At 41.5% G+C, this 22830-nt stretch overlaps 3 protein-coding genes across 4 annotated transcripts; 1 reads left to right on the top strand and 2 right to left on the bottom strand.

Annotated features, from left to right (window-relative positions):
• Positions 1-1095: 1095 nt before the first annotated feature.
• Positions 1096-10162, bottom strand: LOC139925002 (hepatoma-derived growth factor-like). The gene is made up of 6 exons (XM_071916239.2): positions 9734-10162; positions 7250-7326; positions 6706-6844; positions 3835-3993; positions 3554-3742; positions 1096-3114 (listed from the first exon to the last, which is right to left on the bottom strand). The coding sequence occupies exons 1-6, from the start codon at positions 9818-9820 to the stop codon at positions 3094-3096; spliced, it is 672 nt and encodes a 223-aa protein (XP_071772340.1). The 5' UTR covers positions 9821-10162; the 3' UTR covers positions 1096-3093.
• Positions 10163-11289: 1127 nt separating this feature from the next.
• prcc (proline rich mitotic checkpoint control factor) lies at positions 11290-16436 on the top strand. Its single transcript, XM_071916238.2, has 7 exons — positions 11290-12091; positions 12201-12248; positions 12887-13375; positions 13547-13639; positions 13914-14060; positions 14518-14583; positions 15936-16436. Exons 1-7 carry the CDS (start codon positions 11780-11782, stop codon positions 16020-16022), a joined length of 1242 nt encoding a protein of 413 aa, XP_071772339.1. The 5' UTR covers positions 11290-11779; the 3' UTR covers positions 16023-16436.
• Positions 16437-19546: 3110 nt separating this feature from the next.
• On the bottom strand, positions 19547-22636 carry mrpl9 (mitochondrial ribosomal protein L9). Of its 2 annotated transcripts, XM_078290399.1 has the most exons (8): positions 22375-22636; positions 21442-21601; positions 21065-21189; positions 20913-20966; positions 20663-20764; positions 20371-20454; positions 19877-20116; positions 19547-19804 (listed from the first exon to the last, which is right to left on the bottom strand). In XM_078290399.1, exons 1-8 carry the CDS (start codon positions 22456-22458, stop codon positions 19679-19681), a joined length of 975 nt encoding a protein of 324 aa, XP_078146525.1. In that variant the 5' UTR covers positions 22459-22636; the 3' UTR covers positions 19547-19678. The 2 variants fall into 2 exon arrangements, with proteins under 2 accessions (XP_078146525.1, XP_071772343.2); XM_071916242.2 differs by having other exon boundaries at positions 19547-20116.
• Between the last annotated feature and the right edge of the window lie 194 nt (positions 22637-22830).

Raw genomic sequence — 22830 nt, 5'->3', positions numbered from 1 at the left:
ATATTTTCAACTTACACTTGTTTAACATGTTCTCCCCTTTTTTGCATAGTCATTTGAACCTCTGGGGCCACCATCACAGGGGAGAGCAAGACAGTTCAGCTGGGCCCTGAGTCTAGGAGCACCCAGGGAGGTGTTTTTTTACTACACATAGTAGCTGGGGAGATATTTATAGTGGCTGTACCACAAGGCATGAAGCTGGAATTTCTGAAAACCTGCAATTGAACATTCAAGCCAGATAAAGCAGTCATTAATCTTGTGAACCAGATGCACCAGCTGCCACAGCACATCTAGAAATCAATACTGAAAAAGCTCCTAAGCAAAATGAGGGACAGAGTTGTGTTCAAGTGCAACTAAACTCCATTTGTCAACATTTGCCCAGTGAACCAAGTTTGCTTAGTTATTAAGAAAACAACCAAGTGAAACGGGGGTAGTTCGGTATGTTCAGGTAATGAGGGTGAAAATACCCTCAATGTAAAGCTGACATTACACAGATCTCATGGTAGTTGTGTCATTTAACATAAGGAGCAATGAGAGTGGATTCAAAACATTGTGTCACTGTCCAAATACTGGACCTTAAAAGCTCATACTCAGATGAACCCCAACATAAAATCTGTCAGGATAAGTTACATAACACCAAAACTAGTTCAGCTTTAACAGCCAAAGGCCCCAAACTGTGCCATGAGCTTCTCTCAGGAGCAAGTTATTTGTGACATGCATTAAAAAAAAAGGTGCCATTATTGCTTTCGCACAACTGTAATAGTGTTACAGTGTGAAAAATGAGCTGAGAAAATCCTTAGGTTTGCTTGGATCAAATATAATAGGTTTTCCCCAGCATGAAACTTGATTTTTCAGCCAGGGATTCTGCACAAGACCTGGTTTAGGAGGCTGTGTGGAATGCCCCTGATAAACAAAATAATAATAATAATATTGCAGCCTCCTGCGATTTAGGAACTGCAGATAATATTGTTGATTAAACAGGATACAGTGACCACAAAAGAACTCATTTGTGCCAGGTGCTTTCCAGACTAAGGAAGTCTGTGTGGTTAATGCACAATGAGGACAGCTTATTGAATGTAAACATGACAAATACAAGTATTTTTGTAATCAACATGTTTATTAAATGGACCGGCGACTACAATGGTAAAACTAAGCAGTAGATTAAGCTGAGTGGCAGCCTCCGAAAGTGACAGAGAAAGCTAAACCAAGGATTACACTATAATTACAAATGACACCCTAGGAATTGAGTGGGGGAATTGAGCTCTGACCATTTTCTATTGTGAATCAGTGGTGTGGTGACAGGGCAGCAGGTATAAAAGTCATGCAGCAGGACAGCATAGGAGATCTGCATATGGATATCAGTCCCACTGTATGCAAAACATTCAGGGATTATTTTCACTTTTAAAGGACTGAGCTTCCCCGTAGGTTCAACGATAATTTGAATAACTGTGGGCTCGTGTTGCCAAATATATGCAAGAACATTGAAGCAATGAATATGATATCCAAATAACATGGTAAATAGGCAAAGTGTGTCAAAAAACTTGAACCTGAAGATTGAGTACCCCCAAAAACTACCATAATGGAACTTGGAAACAGAGTCGCCAAGGTAAAATAACACCACCACATATTCAACAACATGTTGTCTAAATAAATGTTTGAATAAAACACTTCTTTAAAACATCACAATTTTGTTCCACAGCCAAAATAATAAGACCATTTAAGTAAAACAGATTCATATTCCAGTTAAGAGGGTTTGAGAAACAGAGAAATCAGAGTTTTAAAGAGGTTTGGCTCTGGGAATGCAAGTCACGCCGAAATCCCATTTCTTCCAAAACCGCGATTTGTGTAGATTAGATTGGTATTAACAATGTATGCCAGCAATACATTTCAGAGCTGTGGAAGAAACATACTTGGTACCACCAATTACTTCTCCAGTACCTGGCAATGGCAGCATTATGTGAGCTAAATAAGGAATCAGGATACAATATAACGAAATTAACAGCTGAACTGACAAGGTGGATTCAAAAGGATTTGCCAGAAAATTACCCCAGAAAAAGTGACCATGAACTTTTTTTTCCCCTCCACAAAATGCAGTTTCTCCACCTTGACTTAAAACAGTTCAAGACCCAGGATTGACGCAATAACATTCAGGAATGTCTTTCTGCTTTCAATAATGCACATCATCAGCTAAGAGTTACTCTGGGAAGTACAGAGGGGGATTCACAAAGTAATTAGTTGAGGGTCTTTCTCAAATGGGGCTTCCATGTTCAAAATATTCAAAAAGCCAAGTAGGCCACATATGGGATCAAGTGAAATTAATTGCATAATTTGGTCACCTCCAATGAAGCGCGGAATACTTCAAAGCAACAAAACCTGTGTAGCATATTAATTTCCTACAGTGAACTAGACAACGCTTAATGGGGCAAAAAAAACAAAAAAAGCTTTGAAAGTGCAACTCATCATGTATCAGAAGATAAATTACATGTTTCAAGATCAGGCTGAAAAGCTAGGTGAAACAAATGGAAGAAAACTCACTAATTCTTGTATACATACTGTATTAAAGCTGAGAGCATATGTGAAAATTTGTTCTTTATAAGTAAAAGATCTGTCCATTTTCAAAACCAACAAATATCAACTTAATGGACAAATGGGAGTATCTGTCAAACAAAACTGTTTTGTGGAGTAAAGGTTTTCCTTTTCTCAAAACTCACTTTGTTTAGTTTCCATTATGAATTCAGCATGTATTCCCTCTAAACTGAAAAATGTTTGACACCTAGCATCCAGACTTTGTAATTATGTAATTGCACTTAGAAATAAAAAATATATATACACACCAAAATCCCATTTATAAATGAGCCTTAAAGTGCTCAATTCAATTGTTTGAAATCAGATTAGCAAACTTTTGATATCTGGGATATATGATATCCCAAAATGGCAAATGAAGATTTGTTTGTCTCTCAATACAAACATACTTAGGTTTTAAAATTCTCCTATTAATTAAACAGCAGAAGTCTAGCATCCTGCAGGTAATCATTTTGATGCTTAAATTCCAGAGAGAAGGGCCAAAGGTTCTTGGTTTTCTTCTGAGAGTTGGTGTTAAGCACTGTCTGTCACGGGCTGCAAGGAGAACAGTGAAGAGCAACATGATGGATTATTATGCAGAATCTCTCTTATTCTCATAGTCAGTTTTTAATTTCTTGGAAATTGTGCAATCAACAGAACAATTACATACGATTGTGTCAGATTTAGATGTTTTACATTCTTAAACATTAACTAAACCCCAAACCCAAACCTGTGTAAAGCCTGACATCTAATGGTAAAAAGCATGCTAGTACCAGGTGATGTCACCAACTGTTGCACTCTTTAGATGACATCACCTGGCACAAAAGATCAGCCAATAGCAGATGGCAATTTCAGCAGCATGCTGTTTACCATTAGATGTCAGGCTTTACACAGATTTGAGTTTGGGGTTTAGTTACTCTTTAAGTTCACAGTGATTCCTTTTAATCTGATGTTTCCAGGGTGAGAAGCTAACCTAATAAGCAGAGCGCCGTACCTTATCTGCCGTTAGCTGGCCCTCTGCAGCAGGGTTTTCCTGGGCCTCCGGTCTCGACTCGCTCAGTGAAGACGGAGCAGTGGGCTTAGGCCCAGCCACGTCGTTGAGCTTGGCCTCCGTGTTAGACTTGTTGCTGTCTCCTTTCAAATCGCCTTCCCCCTCGGTGTCCTTCAGCCGCTTGGGAGACGCCTACCGAGGGTTTGAGGAAGCGTCAGGGAGCCGTAAAGATGAACGACTAAGAAGCTCTCACCTTACAATGTCAAGCTTGAAGAAAAGCTCACCTCTGTGGACTCCCCTGCTTTTCGTTTAGTTCCTCCCCTCTCGTTCTTCTCGTCGATGACCAGGGCACCTTCGTCCTCGTCGCTGCTGCCCTCTGCGTCCGCCTTCTCCAAACTACCCGTCTCCCCTGCTCCTTCTGACATGCTGTCCTTCTTCGATGGCTAAAGAGAGAAATGGAATTGTTAGGGAGGGACGAGGGACGAAAAGTCTCGAGTCAGATTTGAACCCCCATGTAACTGTTGCAGATACATGGCATGAATCTCTGAGCCACAAAGAGCACACAAAAAAGTCTAAATATTGTCTTTAGTTTAGTTGTCTTTAGCAGGATTATATTACTGTGTGCATGCTACGTATTTTTCACATGATCACTCCATCTGAGACTGCCAACATTTGTAGTAACCTTCATTAGGGGTCCAAGCACCAAAGGTGCTGGAACCCTATTGTATTTGTAAGGATTCTTTTTATTCTTATTCCTATTCTTATTATTTTTCTCCGCTAAAAGTATGTGCAGCTCAGAAACCGTAAGTCCCAGAGCAACCACATTTGGCAGGTGGGTTCCTATGGGCCCCCACTACTCAGGCAAGGCCATTCACCCATGTTGACCAGATGGTGGCGCTATAACAAGAAGTCACACTAAAAAGGCCATAACTCCCACACCTTAGGTCCAACTGACACGAAACTTAATACACATATGCAGCTGAACGTGCTCTACAACTTTGCTACTGGGACCACCCATATCTGCCATACTGAATTGCCGCCATTTTGCGTTTTATGCAAAACAGTTTTTTCCCTAAGGCTTTTTCAATTGTTGTTCTATCAACACCAAAGTTGTCAGACAGCATAAGGAGCTTGAGATACACAAACGGTCTAAAAACTGGCCAGATCGGATAAACGGCATGGTCGCTGTCAACCATCAAACTTGAGAAAGTTAGTCCGTTAGCACACAACTGGTCATAAGTCATCAACCGTTTGTACAATCATCACGAAACTTGGCAGATCTGTTGCGTAAGGATAGTGAACCATGTCTGCAAATTTTCATTAAAATCGATAAATAGGAGGCGCAACAAATGTCAAAACAATGGCATGGTGTTGTGAATTCCCTACACTCTTAGAAGAAATGGTTCCATAAAGAACCTTTTCGGGTTCTATGACTTGGTACATATTTGGAACCCTCTAAGGTTCTATATAGATACTGTATACTGTGCTAGCATGCCTTGCCAACTGCTAGCATACGTGCACACCATGCCAGCATGTATGCTAGCAGTTAGGGCCCCAGAGAGAGAGACGTCTACTGCACACTGTCTAGTATTCTTTCTGAGGCTTTCAATATGGTTTGGTTTGGAACAGGTGTTTGGCTCAGTAGGTAAAGCATCAGCCTTTCATGTGGAAGGTTGAGGGTTCAAATCCAGACTTGTCCTTTCCAAAGTCATTAGTCATCAAGGACAAATAATAGAAAGTTTGGCCGTTGTGAACAACTCCAGCAATGTGGTTGCAATGAAAAGGTTAACTTGACAAAAGTCACTGGCCAACACAAAAGCCGGTGTTAGACTGCATGTTTGATCTTCACAACATGTCAGTTTTTGTGTGTGTCTTTCTACCTTCTGTAATGTTTTGTCTATCTGTCTGTCTTATCAAATTGTGCTTGGACCCCTCAATCGCCGCTCGTGGCTATATTATTACAATTATTTTTGGTTTTTAAAATGGAACACACTCAATATTTCAATAGTTGTTCAGAGGAGACAAAGCAGAAGATTAAAAAAACACTTTTGCACATCCCTGCCTTGTAATACTATAAACATCCAAACATTTCAAGCTACGACTTCGCTAAATGCAGCAGTGTGTAATTTAGTTAATGTCATGGAAGGTCAGGACGGTCTGGGCCCTTGACAGGATTGGAGAAGTGCAGTCTTGTCAAGAAGGTTTACATTTTTAAAACACTATCCCATTAATTGCTAATCGAATCCCCTATTTGGACAATCAAAATATAATGAAGCCAGAGTTTTTGTTCCCATGAAATTTATGTCATCTTCCTTTTAGCATTTATCAGCAGTGCTTGTGCAAGTCAATGGGGAATGAAAAAATGTTTCTCAACCCTGCATGTAAGTCATTCCATTTACTTCTGTAGCCTGTAGTGGAAGCAAGAACAAGGACTTGTACTTGCAATTTGAAGAGAAATGGTTTCATCTCCATTGACTTGCTGCACTAATGATAAATGCTTACAGGTGCTCACAGGAGGCTGGTGCCAGTTTCTCAGGAACAAAGAAAAGAGTTGAGAAATCATGTTGAATGCTCTAAGAGGGTTAAGGGGGCAGTGAATTTCACCAGGTTTGTACGGACAAAAGGACACTTCTGCAGAGAATATGAAGCACCGCATTGGCTTCAGACTCCAAAGTGTGCACAGGTTTGCCGGCCGAACCAGTCACATCTTTGCGTGACTGTCTGCAACTGGTCTAAAATATCACATGATTGGTTGTGCTGCCTTGTGGAAAAGCATCTCCATTTCCTTTATTCACATCTTGTGGTCAAACTCTTTCAGAATGAACCGTTTCGAGGCTCAGCTTGTCGAGCTTGAGAATATCTGCAACTTTATGACCGCTCAAAAAGTTTCTAAATCCTCGTATTCCCCCAGCCAGCCACATTTGTGGCTTTCACTGCATTTGTTGTGAGTTTCTGTCACTGCTATTTCAAGATTCCCTAGGTTACGGTTAATATGTATTTTAAAATAAATTTACCTTCCTTAGGAATCAACCAGATTTTGTGCTTACCTTCCATGGGCACAAATTACGCACATTACTCACAATACAGTGAAAGAAATCTGCAGGAAAAGCAGCAAGTATGTACACTTAGCCTCTGTCACAGATATACACACACACCTCATAGCCTTCATGTGTGACTGTGGGGTTGTTCTCAATTTCCCAGAGTCCCTCAGTGAAGCCTTTCCTCTTGGTTGGTTTTCCAAACTTCTCCTTGCACTCATCATAGGGGAACAAATCCTTGGCCCCCAGGAATGCCCTGTGGTGGTCAAACATTACAGCTGTCAACATAACTTAATGATTTTCCTAGATGTGTACATTCACACACTAAACCATGGATATAAAATGTATACCTGGCAGAGACTGTGTTATGAAACGATAAGTACACCATACAAGTAGTCTTGTCTATTTTGACATAATTGGATAAATTACCTGAAATTGTACTAATACAATTTCTTTGTACACACACACACATACACACACACACATACATACACATACACACAAATAAATAAATAAATACACCACTAGTTTCAGTAGATGGTATTTCCCAATTGGCAGAAATGAGTTCATCTTGAATGTTTCCTTTCATTTTCTCAACTGCTTCAGCCATGACTTAAGCTCTACTTGGAACGAGGCTGGTCACATAACACATTTTACTCACGTCTCATGTGTTCCAAAGAAGAACACCTGGTACTTGTTGGAGGGGGACTTCACTGCTCCTTCAGGTAACTCGTCAATCTGTGAATAAGCAGACAGCTACTTAACAAACTCCACGGACAAATCCAGAAATCCAAGCAACTGTTCAGAGAAAAAAACAACAACAAAAAAAACAAAACAAACGTCAGATGGTCAATTCTGATGTTCCGACAAACGTTCGACCACAAGATCATCTTCGAATTGAAAAAAAGAGGTTGTCTGTCTTTTGAATGGGTTGAAGAAAAGCAGGGAGAGGCTGCCCTGTATTTATTTAGCCTCTATTACACAGTGAAGGACAGTAGTCTGTGGTCCTAAGAGTCATTTCTGTTGACTGTCCCTTGGGCTCAGACAGAGATAGGTGAGAAAGCCCTCAAGTCCTCTTGCCCCCTCTGCATGGAAAGATTTGAAACTTAAGGAATGTACTATTATTAAGTTATTCAGACTACAGAGAGTGATTGAATGCATTGGAAATTGATGTTTGGATTAAGTCAAACATTTAAGAACTGTGCCACTGTTTACTGAATAAATTTTTTTTTTTTTTTAAAAAGACCTTCAAAACTGGAACATATATTCATAGCCAAAATGAAAGTTTTGTGTGAATGTCCCCTAGAGGAACCTAACATTAGTCACCAGATCTAACATTAGCAGCTGTGTAATCCTTTGGGAGGTGCAGGCTAGGGTCCTGATGCTGTAAATTAGGCTTGGGTAACTGGATGATTACATCAGGCATCACGATGGAATACTTAACCATTGCTGACTGAATGGAGGTTTATGATGCCTATGTGATTTTAAATGTATTTAATGTGTAACTGAACGGGGCCTTAAAGGCTATTGTAAATTGAATGTAATGTATCGTTGCAGCTCCACCACTGAGACAATATAGGATGTTAGAGAGAGGACAGCAAGACACTGATGCACAAGGAAACACTATAATGATGACAGAGTGTGGTGTCGCCTTGCTTCCTAACAGACCTCCTGCCAAATAGGCCTTTTGGCATCCCCAGATAGGGCCAGTGTGTCAGGATAGGTGGGGCAGGGCATGTAGCCCACTGACAAGAGGCAAGTCTGTCTGATAAGAGCAAGAAAAGGAGGGAAGAGGTACTAGACAGACAATACTGTGAGATGAGAAGCTCAGGGAAATATTTGCACTGTTTATTGAATCCATGTTTGGAAATAAACAAACAAATGTGAGGTTTTTTGGAAGGAGGAGGGGCGGCAAACAGGGAAATATTTGGTATTTGAGTGACTGCTACCTTTAAAAACAAAAACAAATTTGAACATTGATGTAAATTACAAGGCAGTGTTTCCTCTGTAATTGTATGGACCAGGGGTGCATGGGGTAATGCAAGCTTTGTTTCCACAATTAGTACCCGTTATGGTCCCATTTATGGTTCCAGTGCAGGGTGCCAAACTGTTTTGCCTTTTTTCTTATTTTGCATAACAATATAATCCATAAAGTTTAGGGTAACGATGCGTTGTAGATGGATTTTTTTTTTTTTACCAATTTATTTTACGTTTACATTTTCTCCAGCGGCGCACCAATGCTGGAAGAAACAGAGGAAAACACTGAAGGCAATGTTGGTGTGTGTGGGGAAACTGTTTATGGGGAGAAAAAAAAGAAAGAAACTAGGCAGACCATATTCTTTGAGTATGGTAGCTACCAGTTTGAATTACGACTATCCTGAATTTGACCTTAATGTGGGATTTTAACACCAACTACTGTAACATTTGACCCTGTGAGAAGAAATATTGCTGTTATTGCAAGCGCTAACAGCTTTGCGTGGGAAGGCAGGCAGTGGCAAGATATTTTGGATACAAAGTGTGGTTACAGTTTACCAAAGCAGCTCAAAAGTATATCGTCTGTAACGCAACAGCTATTCAAATGGAAGGTAAAACTAAATTCAAACTTATTTCGCATTGTTGGACAACAAGTTACAACGTGGCTCCGTGTGTAACTGTCCTCAAATGGCCCACCGTTAACTTAGCTGGTTGACAGAGGTTAACGTTAGGCCGTGGAGCGTTAATTCAGGCTGCATGTTATCCGGCTGGTTTAACGGTTAAGAAAAGCTTAAGTTAACGTTAGCTTAACCGGGCCCCTTAGGGGAGGCTGTATATTTAAAATGAAGGCGACACATCAAAAACTGTGTGAGTGGCCGAGAGCAGCTAGCAATAACATTAGCTATGTAAGCTAATGCAAGCTAAGGAGTGTGGTATTTCTGCACATGAAACATCCAAAAGAATTTGCAACTCAACTGTCTACGGTTGACTTGGCAGTGCGTGGATGGGCAACGCTAACGTTAGCTAACGTAACTCGGCTAGGCTAACTCATGTTAGCCACTGTTAGCTAGGCCTCACAGATAAACAAGTGATAGGAGCACGCAGTAACACACGAACTGTAATGAATATGTAACCTAAAGCTGGAAACAAGATATTAACGTTAGTTACATACCCTCGCAGGCCAGTGTGGATACCCCTTCATTTTAGCAAAGACGAGATCCCCGGGTTTATATTCCCTTTGCCTATTCGACCTCGGCATGTTTCTTGGAGAAATAGCTCGCTATATTAGATATATGTAAGTGACACTAATGTTTCACTGTATTACAGTTGTATCCGGATTAGTCAACACCTGCAACAAATAAGCAAAGCGTCGGTTTATCACATCAAAATTAGCCAGGCGCAGAAAACTGGAACGAAGAGGCGAGCGACTTTTACGCGGACTGTAGCATGGACTATGTCCACGACGCGGGAAAAATAAAAACCGTTTTAGAAGATGTTTAAATACAATTTCCACGGCGAACAGTGTATTTTGTTTTTACAACCCACTGGCTTCTCCCTCGGACTGTTTGGGTTTGAAATTGAAACCCGCTTCCCTCTTCACAGACGCGCCCCCAGTGTCGATGCAGTCGCACAATTAGCGCCCCTGTTGGTTGCGGACGTCGCGAAATCCCCATTCATTGTCCCATTGACAATTATAGATTAATTTATCATGAAACATTAAGAGCACGAACTTTGCCATAGCAGTCGATATATTAATACGGTTATAAACTTGAAAATGAACGGGCAAAATGTTTGAATTGACATGGAAATCCAGGACAGAAAACGATTTTTTCCTCCATTGGCCAGGATTACAGTATTTGCAAAATACTATAATTTGTAGAATAGAAATGGACCTCTGAAAAATGACTGGTTATCAGTCAAACGATGGAATAGAATAGAATAGAAAAACTAAGCAGTCACAGTCAAAACTGCGCTGAAGCAAGAATGTAAATCTGTGGGCAATACACAAATCAAGCAGTCAAAGGAGAGACGGCATCAGAGGATTTGTCTTGATAAAGTAATAATCTGTGTATGCTTTATTGCCTGGTCACAAACTGTACACAGAATGGAAGTCAGAGAGAATAAAGATGGTAATAAATGCTGCCAGAGGACCCCAAAACATATGTCACAGGAGAAGGTATGGAGAGGGATTTCTGTTATCTCAGGCCCAGTGGTAAAGGTGATAATAATATTTTTGTATGGAGGGATGGGAAATGGGTATAAATATGGTAGAAGTTTAGGGTTAGTTCATCGAAGATTTGCTTTTCAGGTCCTCCAAATTCTTAGTTCACACGCTTGGTCGATGGGGGGCGGTAATTCCCTACTGTTGATTACCAACTGCCACATAAATTAAGAGCCATACAAGAGTTGGGTGTAGAAGTAAATGTAAATTGAATTTTAAGAAGACAAGTGCATTATATTTCAGTTGGAGTAGTTGAAGTAAACAGGTCTGATAGATCGATTTTGAGTTTCTTTCTTTCCTTATCTCTCCATTTTTTATGATTAGATATTGTAAATTACCAGTCCACTCTCCAGGTCAGTGGATGGCAGTAGTGCGCATTTTTACGTTGTTTGCTAACCGCCATGTATTAAAGAATCGGAAGAAGAAGAGGAAGAACTGCCAAATAATACACAGAAGAAGAAGAAGAGCCGCAGAAAGCTGCGCAGTCGTCTTCACTTCAAGCATAAACGATGGAAGCGAATGTTTTGATGAGGACTAGAGACTACTGGCACAATTTGTTGGTGTAACTTCTTATAAAAGGCATATTTTGCGTTGTAAAAGAAAACAGTTATCGCACGAATTGAGGTTGTAATATGTATCATCGAGGTGATGCGGATTTAATTTGACTGAGCAAGAAAGGCCAGGTAGTTAAATCGTCTGCTGCGGCCTAGCTAGCAATCCGAAGTTGGGACAGTCCTCTAATTTAAATGAGCCCGCTGTGAGGCCCTCATTTGAACCACTGCAACACGACAGCTCCTTGAATGATTTCAGTAAAGGTGTGGAGTGAACTGTTGGCTTTTAGTCGGCTGTATTGATCAAAGATCATTGTACTTTAAATTCATGTCAGTTCATCAGAGAAGAGAAGCCAACGTGAGTACGGCTTTTTGAGATACAACCAAGAGAAGTGGTTCTCCATGTCCACGAGTTGCTGCAGAATAATCCTCAACATCAGCAAACATGTCTCTAGTAGCCTACGGCAGCAGTGATGACAGCGACTCAGAAGAAACCTCAACCTCTGTGGTTCCGCAGAGCAAACCCGGTGCAGGGCTGTTTTCACTTCTACCTGCTCCTAAAAAGGCGACATCAACCACGCTAGGAAACGAAGGACCAAGCAAGGAGACGAAATCAAACCTTTCGTCAAGGGACAGTTCGTCAAACGATGACCTAGATTCCCAGCCATCTAAAGGAGGCTTACTTTTCAATCTGCCTAAGCCGAAGAAGCGAACAGAGCCTGTCAAAATTATCATACCACAGATCCAAAGACAGGATGTAAGCAAATTAGTCTTTTCAGCCATTTGTTTCTGTGTAATCGTGAATAATATATGTGAGCAGGTGCTGGTGGTGATTATTAAGTTTTAATTTCTTGTCTTGTCAATAGTCAGACTCGGATGATGATGAGCCTGCAAAGAAGAAATTACAACCTCAGGTAAGAATATGTGTTTACATTCATAGTAACCCAGAATACTAGCTCTAATACTGGCTAAGGTTGAATTCAATATGAGCTGCTCAGTGCACCTTCATATCCCTGTTTACACAAATTACCATGGAAACAAACCTTGCTCAGTCTGCACAACCCACAGTAGATAGGATAAGATGTTTACATCTCTCACTATCCCAGCCAATACAGCCATGACTCAGCTGTTATATTTGGATTTCTCTTAATCACCTTATGAGCCCGTGTTGAGTAGTAGTAGTACTAGATGCGATATGATGTTTGCATGTGCCAACTCAAAAATGGAATATGAACTAGCAGAATATTTTGTAAGTTAACACACATGGATAGAGTTGGTGTAATACATCTGGAACAACATGTACCCTTGCCAGCCTAGTTTCAGTTCTTCTGGGGCACTATTCTGTGCCTCCGCTGTTTTCTTTTCAGTGTTTCTTCTGTCTCAATAATGATAAAAATACATAGGGGGAAAGGAAACAAATAACACAAAAAACCATGATTTCTCTCATTTGCGTAATACAGTAAACGGCACCATACTACAGTGATCTGGCTGACATTCTCCAAACTCTCTTTCACACTTTGCCCTTTTCCCATGTCTCCCATGTCTCTCCCAGGGCCCAGGTACAGGCCTGTCCTCCCTTCTGCCACAGCCCAAAAACCTGACTGTGAAGGAGACCCAGAGACCCCTGATTCCTCACACACTCACCAAGCGCCTGGAGCCCAAAGGACCCAAGCCTGGAACGCCTGCCCAGGGTCTGCTTGGTTCTAGCGCGTCCCCCTCCGCTATCAAAGCTGCAGCTAAGTCAGCCGCCATGCAGCTGGCGAGGCAAATAGCCACAGACGACCAGGACAATGAGGAGGATATGGCCCCGGAGAACTACTTTTCCTTAGGCGAGAGCTCCCAGCCGCTCCCCGCAGTCGTCCCTAGCCTAGACCCCGAGCCGGGAGCCCCCGCAGATCTCCTTCCTTTTGTACCTGGTGACGATAGCGGCCAGTCAGATGCCCCTCTCGACTTTGGGTTGAACCATGAGGGAGCTGGTACATGGGGAAGTCAGCATCCTCAATACCAGCAGCCCATAGCCGGCCCGGAGGCTTTCCCTCAGGTAACAGTGACTGATCCAGTAGGTTACATGTACATGTCAATGCAATGGCTTTAGAAACAAGTTACACTGTGAGTTTAATATCATTCCTGGGTTGTTCTTTTTTCTCATGGCTGTTCAACTAGATTGGAATATGAATTTTAGTAACATTCCAAACATTTTCTCCTTGGACAGGGATACTATAATGAGCCATACTACCAGGATCCTAACCCCGGATTGGCGGAGGCTGAAGAGCCTGGCTCCTCTGCCATGTTTGATGATGAAGCGGTAAGAAGCGTGCTACTAATTTGCATTGTTTTACCATGTTATACAACACCATCTAAGTAGGTTAACTCTTGCTAATTTTGCTGCCATGCTCTGTCCTGTCATCACACTTTTGTCTGTTTGTCCATGCCATTCCTACAATTGAAGTTCAACAGTAGATCTTATTTAGAAAAGGATGTGAAACGGAGCAGCAGTAATATGACTCGATAATCTTCTAGGCAGGTTGAAACATCATTTGAGATTGAGCTGATATGAGCCTCTTCTCCCCATATTGCAGTTCATGCGGCTGCAGGGGAAAAGGAACAGGGGCAAAGAGGAGGTGAAGTTTCTGGAGATCAAGGGAGACGACCAGCTGAGCGGCACCCAGCAGTGGATGACCAAGAGCATGACGGAGGAGAAGCAGGAGCGCCAGTCCTTCAGCAAGGTGAGCTGCAAACGCTTTGTTTGAGAGGTCTGGGTGTTAGGTTCCACTTAGGTTTATGTTTGGGTTTATGCACAGTTGTAGAGGAGTTTGCTATGCCTTTCATTGTAGAGAGGCAGGAAGAACTGTTGTGTTATTTACACATACAGATTATGTAATTTGTAGCCTTATGATGGTGCATATGCCTTTGCTTACTGTTTTCGCTCAATGGAGACTGGGAAGGCTGAACCTAAAGCCTTTTAAGATATACATATATATATATATATATACGTGTGTGTGTGTGTGTGTGTGTGTGTGTGTGTGTGTATATATATATGTATATGTATATGTGTGTGTTTTGACGTGGTAGAATCTGGAAATATTTTAAGGCATGATTGATGATTGTAAACAGGAATTATCCTCCAACATCCCGTAACATTGTTTTCTGTTTTTTTCTGTTACCTTTTCCTTGCATCTGCAGAAAAAAGGCGATCAACCTACAGGACAACAGCGACGCAAGCACCAGATAACATATCTCATTCATCAGGTGTGTGCTGCTTCAATGCCACATTATACTTTCTTACTGCAGCATCAAGCTGCCTACATTTCAGCATTCTGAAAGACGTTTTAAGTGCTGTAAATTAAAATGATCAATGCAAACATTTAAACAGAGAATTAACCATGGTAAAGGGACAAATTGCACTGCTGACTCCATTAGTGCTCATAGTTCATAAAGGCTGACTCAGCAAAAAACAAATTTAAGTCCTAACACAAATTAACAATACCAGGACACCACAATGAGAACAAAGTTATTAGATAATGCAAGTTTATAAAAATTAGCCTTCAGTTGGGTCTAAGAAAGAGACACAGAGGAGGGCAGGGATTCAGAGTTAATACGCCTACATGCAGTCCCAGTGTGACATGTCCACACACATCCAGCTCCAGGCAGAGCGCCACCATGCTTGTCTGTACAGTGCACTTGCCTTGAACACCATATGCCATGGGTTATACAGTGCAAGAGATCTCCACCACAGCTTGGTGTTCAGCCCACACAAGGTACACAAACAAGCAACAAATGAGCAAACAAGCATTTCTCTTATCTCTGCCAGTAGTTTCTTGTTGAACATTCAGAGCTATTGGATGACTTGTGTGGGTTGTTGTTATTTGGAGTTGAGATAAGTGCACGTAGTAGGGATGTATCCACAAGATTGTGTGGGCCGGCGTTCAGACTTCAGCAACTTATCTGTGCACTGAAGATCTTGCTATGTGCCTCTTGAGCAGCTACACATGCAGGGCGGAGTGTCCCCAAAAAGAGGAGTTCTCCGGGTTTCTCCGAGCATTGCAACTTATGTTCTTTTCTACTAAGCGATGTCTGCTCTGGAGAAAAGGTGGCGCTAGTACAGCGGCCACTGTGTGTTTTTGATAAGGCTTGCATTCAATACCCAGTATAAAGACAACAGCTTCATTTTATTCAGCCTGATGTTGCATTGAATATAGGTAACCTCTTAGGTCTCTTAGGCAATTTCCAAATTATAGCACTTGATATTGAAATCAAATTAAATTTGGTTTGACACCCGTGACCCACTGAGAGCGGCAATATGCAAAAACGTACTAATGTCAGAAACCTGGCAACCCAGTGGGCAGGTGTGAGAGAGGGATAATTTAAATATTCTCCTCTGCACCGTCCAAACTCAAAGCTACACATGACACAAATACAAGGATCTTTTGTTGGTTTTTCTCTTGGCTGAAGGACCGAATCAGAGCCTAAGTGCATTGGAACCCTTTTCCTTAGGAATGTCAATCAACACTGTTATTTGAAAAGTGTTATTTACATGACCTTTTGTCTCAAGAGGGCTCGACAGGATTTTTAGCTTTTATATCCTCTTCTTTCACCCATAGGCAAAGGAGCGTGAGCTGGAACTGAAGAACAACTGGGCAGACAACAAGCTAACCCGCCGGCAAACCCAGGCCAAATATGGCTTCTAAATGTCGTAATGTGGACACTTGGTGGCATGCAGAAACCCTCATCAGAAATTAGAGTAGAGCTTTCCAGAGTTCCCTGCCTAAGTAGGAGCCTTCTGTTACCTTGGTTTGGGAAGAAAGTATACAAACCTTAATGCTGACTGTCCCTTTGTTCCTCTGTTTTTTGCCCGTCCTCCACCCCGTATTTGTGTTGAAGAATTGTTAATATTCTGTAGTTCTTTTGGTTGACTGTTCCAGTCCAATCCAGGGTCTAAGCCATTACACTGTCCTTTCACAATAGTTTCCTCAAAGATATAATTTCACTCATTTTCTAAAATGATACAATTCCTACTTAACCATGTAAATGTTATGTTACCTTTGGCCAGTCAGTGGCGCTGATGATGTGATGGACCCTATAATGAAATATTTTCCTTTTAAGGTGTACTCATGTTATTCATGTGATAGGGAACACTGAAGTACAATTCCTTTCTTGTGCTATAGACAGATGGCCCTCTGCCCTGAAAGTAGCGTTCAATACAGGTTTGGTTCTCTGGTAAACACAAATATCGCCACTGCTAATGAGAAATGAATGGGAGTCATGGGACAATTGTGAGACGTTGCATATTTCAATGTCAATGTCAAAATCAACAACTTTTTAATGCCAAATAAAGATGATGTTGGAAAACAATTGAAATTGCTCTTATGACTCCCATTCATTCATGCATTAGAGGTGGTTAAATGTTGTTTTTGTCTGTGTGGCTATTACCGGAGAACCAAAACATGCATTCCAGTTTCACCTGGTTCTTCAACTATGCTCAGGGCAAACTGATTATCACATAAAACAGGAATTGGACCACGGTGTTCCCTCGCAGCATCCAGCATGCATCTTATAGGTTCAGCGGTTGTCTCCCAAATCCCCATGATGGGTCTGTTCATTAACTTGGCTTACATGAGTAGATGATGGGCAGGAAACACCTTTTCCAATGGTGTCAACCTCCTGAAAATTCTCCAAATGGGGAATGCATTCATGTCAAGTTGAAATCCTATTATGCTAGGTAGTTGAGAGCATGATGTGACAATATTTCTTCCGGCTGTACTCTTTTTGGAAGTCCTCCCCCGAGTGGTCCAGGAGTTTCTCTGTATCTGACTGTCCACTGCCAGTGAGTGGGAATGTTTTCAGTATCCTGAAAACTGTTATTTGGGGGAAAATGCTATGAACTGTGCGATGTAGTCAAACAAAATACTGCCGTTCTCTCCAGCTATGGAGAATATTGCAGATTTCTGCTTTCTCTTTTTGAGGGAGTGTGGATGTAACATTTCATCTTGTCTCATTCTTTCCCATCCTGCTCATCAGCCTTTTAAATGGCTTTGAGTCATCGAGGCGTTGACATGTATTTAAGCTCTAAAATGTTTTCCTTCTCCTTTGTTGAAGCAGAGTGGTTAGTCCACCCTCCATCAGTGTTACATTAGATTTCCATGCAGGCGGTGAAATTGGGAAATGCAAGGGAACAATGTGAACTCGTGAGTCAGGTTTCCTCCCCATGCACCATATTTCATACACACCTTACTATTGTATTAATGGTTCAAAACGTGACTCAATGTCCAGGCCTTGGGGTAGCACACAAGATAAAAACCTCTGCCATTCCACCACAATACCTTAAAACATTATTTGCGCTAGAGCTCCGTATGTAAACGAGCCATGAGCCAACCTACAGTTAAAGAAGTCCTGTAAAGCTCGAGGCGTGGAGGGGGGGGGCTGGACATTGACTCTGTATTGTCATCCATAAAGTCTACAGTGTACAATCTAATCTAACCTGTCCCATTGAGATGCAAGAGACTGCATCTAATGTTTGGCAGAGAATCTCAAAGAAAGACATCAGCAGTCCAGTGATATTGATGGGTCCGATTTCACAGTTCTTGTACATAAGGGCTATGTGACCACAAATGGCAGTGGTTTACGTTAATGTCCCTGTAGTGCGCTTGTCACAGTACGTATACACACCTGGCACTGGCCGTAACAGACATTTTTCCCAAGAAAAATACACCCCAAACACAAGTAACTGACAGTCTGGATCCTCACACCTGTCTTTGAGATGGGAATATCAAACCAACTTCACTGCCCAAAAACATTTTGCCACTGACTGTGTCTGAAGGCAGCTTTCTTTTGGGCAACTCCAACCTTTTTTCTTTCCTTGCAATTTTTCCTTGGCATCCCTGCGACAGGACAAGGGAAAATTGTCTGATTAAAGCCCTTTATAATAAGCAGACTACCTTGATGGGAATATCATAAGTCAGATACACACATCACTCCGTGGCTGGGCTACATGTCAGTATCCTGGAAAAACTCCAGTACACCCAGGTACCAACATCGACCTGAAGGAGGGTTTGACCAAAAGTATGCCAAGAAGGTGTAAAACTGTATTAAGCACTGAGATGACAAACTCAGTGACGAGCATATCTAATGGCAATACTGGAAAAGACCTTCATGTTTACCCTTTACTTTTGTTTGTGTGTGTTGTGCAGTTAAAATTGATTTGTTTTCCTTTCCTGGCTGTGTTGCTTTGTCTGAATCACATTAGTATCATAATGATGCTGGTATTACAGAAAAAAAGTTGATCCCACTGTAGTTTTCCTTTAAAGGGTTTACATGGAAGATGGTATAGCTCACCAACATGAAACCACAGGGTCCTATAAAGTCTCCCGCAGTTGGATTTTTTTTATCTGACATTCCTTAAAGACGAGATGAAATGAAAAATGCCTTTTTAACCCTTTTAGATCACATCCCTGGTCATACTGTGCACCTATTTAACAATAGATGCCAAAAAAAATACCCAAAATCAATTTCATTGTATTCTTATATCAAAATTCAATCATGTTTTCTTCCTGTAAAACAAAATATGCCGTGTGCTTACGTAAGCATGCCCGTAACTAATTTCAACCAATAATATCATGACATCCACCCATCAATCAATCTTCAACTTTTAGCGCACAGAGCTAAGAGGCTAAGATTCATTAGTTAGCTAGCTAGCAACAGCATGGTACTTCGGTGTGTCTTCGGGTGTTATGACACACCCACTTTTCAACGTTCAAATCAAATTCCTCCCAACGTTATGTCCCGCCTGTCTTTCCTGTTTCACTCGGAAATACGTCACGATACGGAAGTTAGATACTCTCGAAATGCCGTTTCATCTCGACTTTAAGGTCAAAGTAAACCCATAAAGAGGCAACGGGATTGGGAGAGTCACTTATAAGAGCAACAGTATATGTCCATCTTATTGAAATGCAAGAAAAGTCAAATGAAAAATAACTTTTCTTTGCAATGATACCAAAAACATCTATACTGGATGTTCTGAGTGATCCCAAAGATTGCATGAAAAAATCTGTTCATATTTTTCTACCCGTTATTAGATCCCCTTCAGACTTTTTTTTAATTAATTGGCATGTCCACAACTTCATCACGATCCACTGAGTGAAAGACGAACACAAAGACCTGTTGATTAAGACCTGCTAAAACATTTGTCCTACAATCATCAAAGTCATTTTTTCTTTTAAATAACTACACTTTAATGACTGTTCTTATGCATCTTTAATCACACTGTGTAACGGAGGTAAACAGTTACCAAAGTCCACTGTAGTTCTATGGAGATCTTCATTTGGAGTTTAAATTTCACAATGTCCCTTTAATCTTTTTTCGGGGTATCACCCGGCGGTACTGCTGTGTCCTGACTTGTCTGTGGAGTCGCTGAAGCCTCAGGAGATGCTGCCGTTTCCTCAGCAGCAGCGGCTGCCTCTGGAGGAGCTGAGGCCTCGGGAGATGCTGCCGTTTCCTCAGCAGCAGCGGCTCCCGGTGCAGCGGCTGCCTCTGGAGGAGCTGAGGCCTCACCAGCAAGAGAAGTCGCAGCCTCTTGAACAGCCTCAGGTTCCCCTCCCACCTCAGAAACTGCCTTCAAAACAGCTTCCTCCTCCTCCTCCTCCTCAGCAGCAGGTCTGACTGCTTCTGAAGCTGCTGCGTTTGCTTGCTCCTGCCTTTGTTTTTTCAGTATTTGCTGAAAACTTGCAGAAGGGTCTTCATATGGCACCAGCGACATGGGGATACGCACGGTGTTTATTCCATTAACCTGGAAGGGAACGCAACATGGAAACTGAACGGTCTTTTTTGGCAGATCAACAGCCACTGCTACTGCTTTGTGAGCCATTTTTTTTGGACATAACCCAGTGTTATGTCAGCTTAAATTAAATAGTTCTGAATCAATTTCTTTTTTCCAAAGCCAGCAAACAACTAAAAGGCAACAATAGTGTGTGCTACAGATGTCAAAGGTATGCTCCAAATGTTTGATGACAAAATTATATGCATTTTCCATTTTTCTCTTACCGTAACCTCACACCAGTAATCTCCTAAATTGCTGATTGGCTCATCTGGAAGTCTCAACGCATGAGGTGGCACAACAACTCCCAACTAAGGAAAAAAAAATTACAAAATTCAATGAATCACATCATAAAGAAAAATCAATGCATTTTAAATGTTTAGCAGCAGTGCCGTAACTTGATGTCAAACCGTCAGGAAGGTTTTTTTAATGTTATGACATTTTAATAGTTAGTATATGAGAAATTAAGGGATAAAATGAAGACAATAAAGCTCAAACATTTATAGAAGACAGTCATACCTTCTTGAGTAACTGTCTGCAAACAATCTCTTTAGTCAGCGAGTATTCAACTGAGGGCATTTTCTGAATCTTCAACTCCGAGCGTTTGAGGAACTCCACTGTCTGCAAACACACAGACACCTTTGTTAGATGACTGACAACTGCTAGTCCGTCATTCTCTTGATGTTTGTTTGATTACTCTGTCAAGTAGCGATAAAAATATTTGAAAAAAAGAATAAATATCAAATATCTTCAGTAGAGAAACACTCACTAGTTGTCCGGTGCGTGTTTGGACTCTGTCCTCTGGCCTCCCCTCGTGCAAAAGCTATGGATAATGACAGATGAGTTTGGAGAAAATAAGCAAAATGCCACAATATAATACCTGGGGGAAGTTAAAGAAAAGCATTAAAGTGCAGTACACACTCGTAATTCCTCAGCAAACATCTGTTTGTTTTCCGGCGATGGATATACTGCCAGGCCTTGGGGCAGCAGCTTGTTTCGGCCAATGGACTTCTTCACAAACACAGTGTCTCCTCGCCCGCCAAGCCCTGCCGGAGCAAACAAACGGATTTCCATGAGTGTACATCGTTTGAGCTTAGCCATGAAAAAAAGATTAAAATGAATTTCAAAGTATTTATCATCTATGGATAAATTTAGTACTCCCTCTCTGACAAGTCTGATAAACACAGTCCCTAATAATAGCTTTCCATGATGGTCACTTTTGTTAGTTGATGGTCAGTTTCACTTGTAAGTTGCGTTCACTTGATCTTAAATAACAATGGAGCGTTGGAGGGACTCACTGTCCACGGTCTGTGTGAGGATGAGCTCCATCTTGTCCTTGGGGCTGTGTGTGGTGTTCTCCACCACCCGGTACACTCTGTGTCTTCGGGGGTACAGCCTTGGCGGACTGCCTTCTTTGGAGAGAGGCACCTGCCACCAGCGCTCCACCACAACTGTGTTCTGTGGGAAAAACACAAGGGGCCAGAAATGTTCTCACACAGTTATACGTCTGCTATCAAAGTCTATGTGAAATAAGACAAACTATTACATTTAATCATGGCATGACAAAAACATCCAACTAATTTATTTGGTGTGGATTATTGCTCGCCTCCTTATAGTGGCTCTCTGGCAAAGGAAGACTATACTGAAGATCTCATGCAGGGTGTCTTAAGTTTCATCTACTTAAAATGTAGTTAGTTAGGAGTTTAATCTCTTTTGAATGCCAGTTAATGTAATATGAGACCAATGTTGCAAATTAAATAAACATTAAAATGAAAACAACTGTAGATCTGTAAGAAAATACAGCAGGTTTGTGTACAAAGACATTTTTAAGACCTGTAGAAGTTAATTTAAAGGTCCAGTGCAATGAGAACTGCATTTCTCAATTTCAAGGTATAATTTAACCAAGGACCTGTTGATGTAAAGTTAGAAATTAAATGCTGTAGAACGTGTAAGGTCTTGAGTTTAGATCTTACTATTTAAGACGTTTCAGAGTTTAGATTATGGTCATCCAGTAACTTGCCACGGGAATTATTACAATTTCATCTAATCCATACACTTCAGGCCTGTAACTGGAAGAACAATTTACTCCATTACTCTACAGCTGACACGTTCCTCTGGCCTGCGCAGCAACGTCACGCTGGCACCGCTGGCTGCAGGTTGTGCACCTCCTCTGTCCAACACAGTGACCGCTGTGCCAGGCTCATTTTCTTAACATTTCCCCCAGCACTCACCTTCACAGCCGTCTGAGAGAAACTCCTGACAGCAGGGTGTGTTAGCAGCTCCTGAAGGACACGGCGGCCTGAGCTCCACATCATTACTCAACACAAGAGCTGCTTCGTTCACAAAAATCAGCAACAGTGAGATGTAACTTCTGTATCGGCAGAGCGGCTGTCAACTGCTCTTTAAGCATCTATCATGTAGCATACGCGACACATTAACTGATGCAGTTTCTCATCCTGAGTGACAGGCTAAGCTAACAAGCTACCACAGAAAACAGAGCAAACGCGAAATGAAAGCGTGACACTTGAGCGGCTGTGACGCAAAAGGACCACACCGGCTGAAATAGGAGTCCCGACGGAAGCCTGAATTTAAATCCGCACTCCTAATCCTTCGTCTTATTATTATTATTATTTATTATTAAAAAAAAAACAAAAAAACGTGTGTGTGTGTGTGTGTGTGTGTGTGCG

This window comes from Centroberyx gerrardi, chromosome 19, assembly GCF_048128805.1.
Source record: "Centroberyx gerrardi isolate f3 chromosome 19, fCenGer3.hap1.cur.20231027, whole genome shotgun sequence".
Classification (NCBI taxonomy): domain Eukaryota; kingdom Metazoa; phylum Chordata; class Actinopteri; order Beryciformes; family Berycidae; genus Centroberyx; species Centroberyx gerrardi.
The sequence above is the reverse complement of the archived record's forward strand: the minus strand, read 5'-3'. Positions and strand labels throughout refer to the sequence as shown.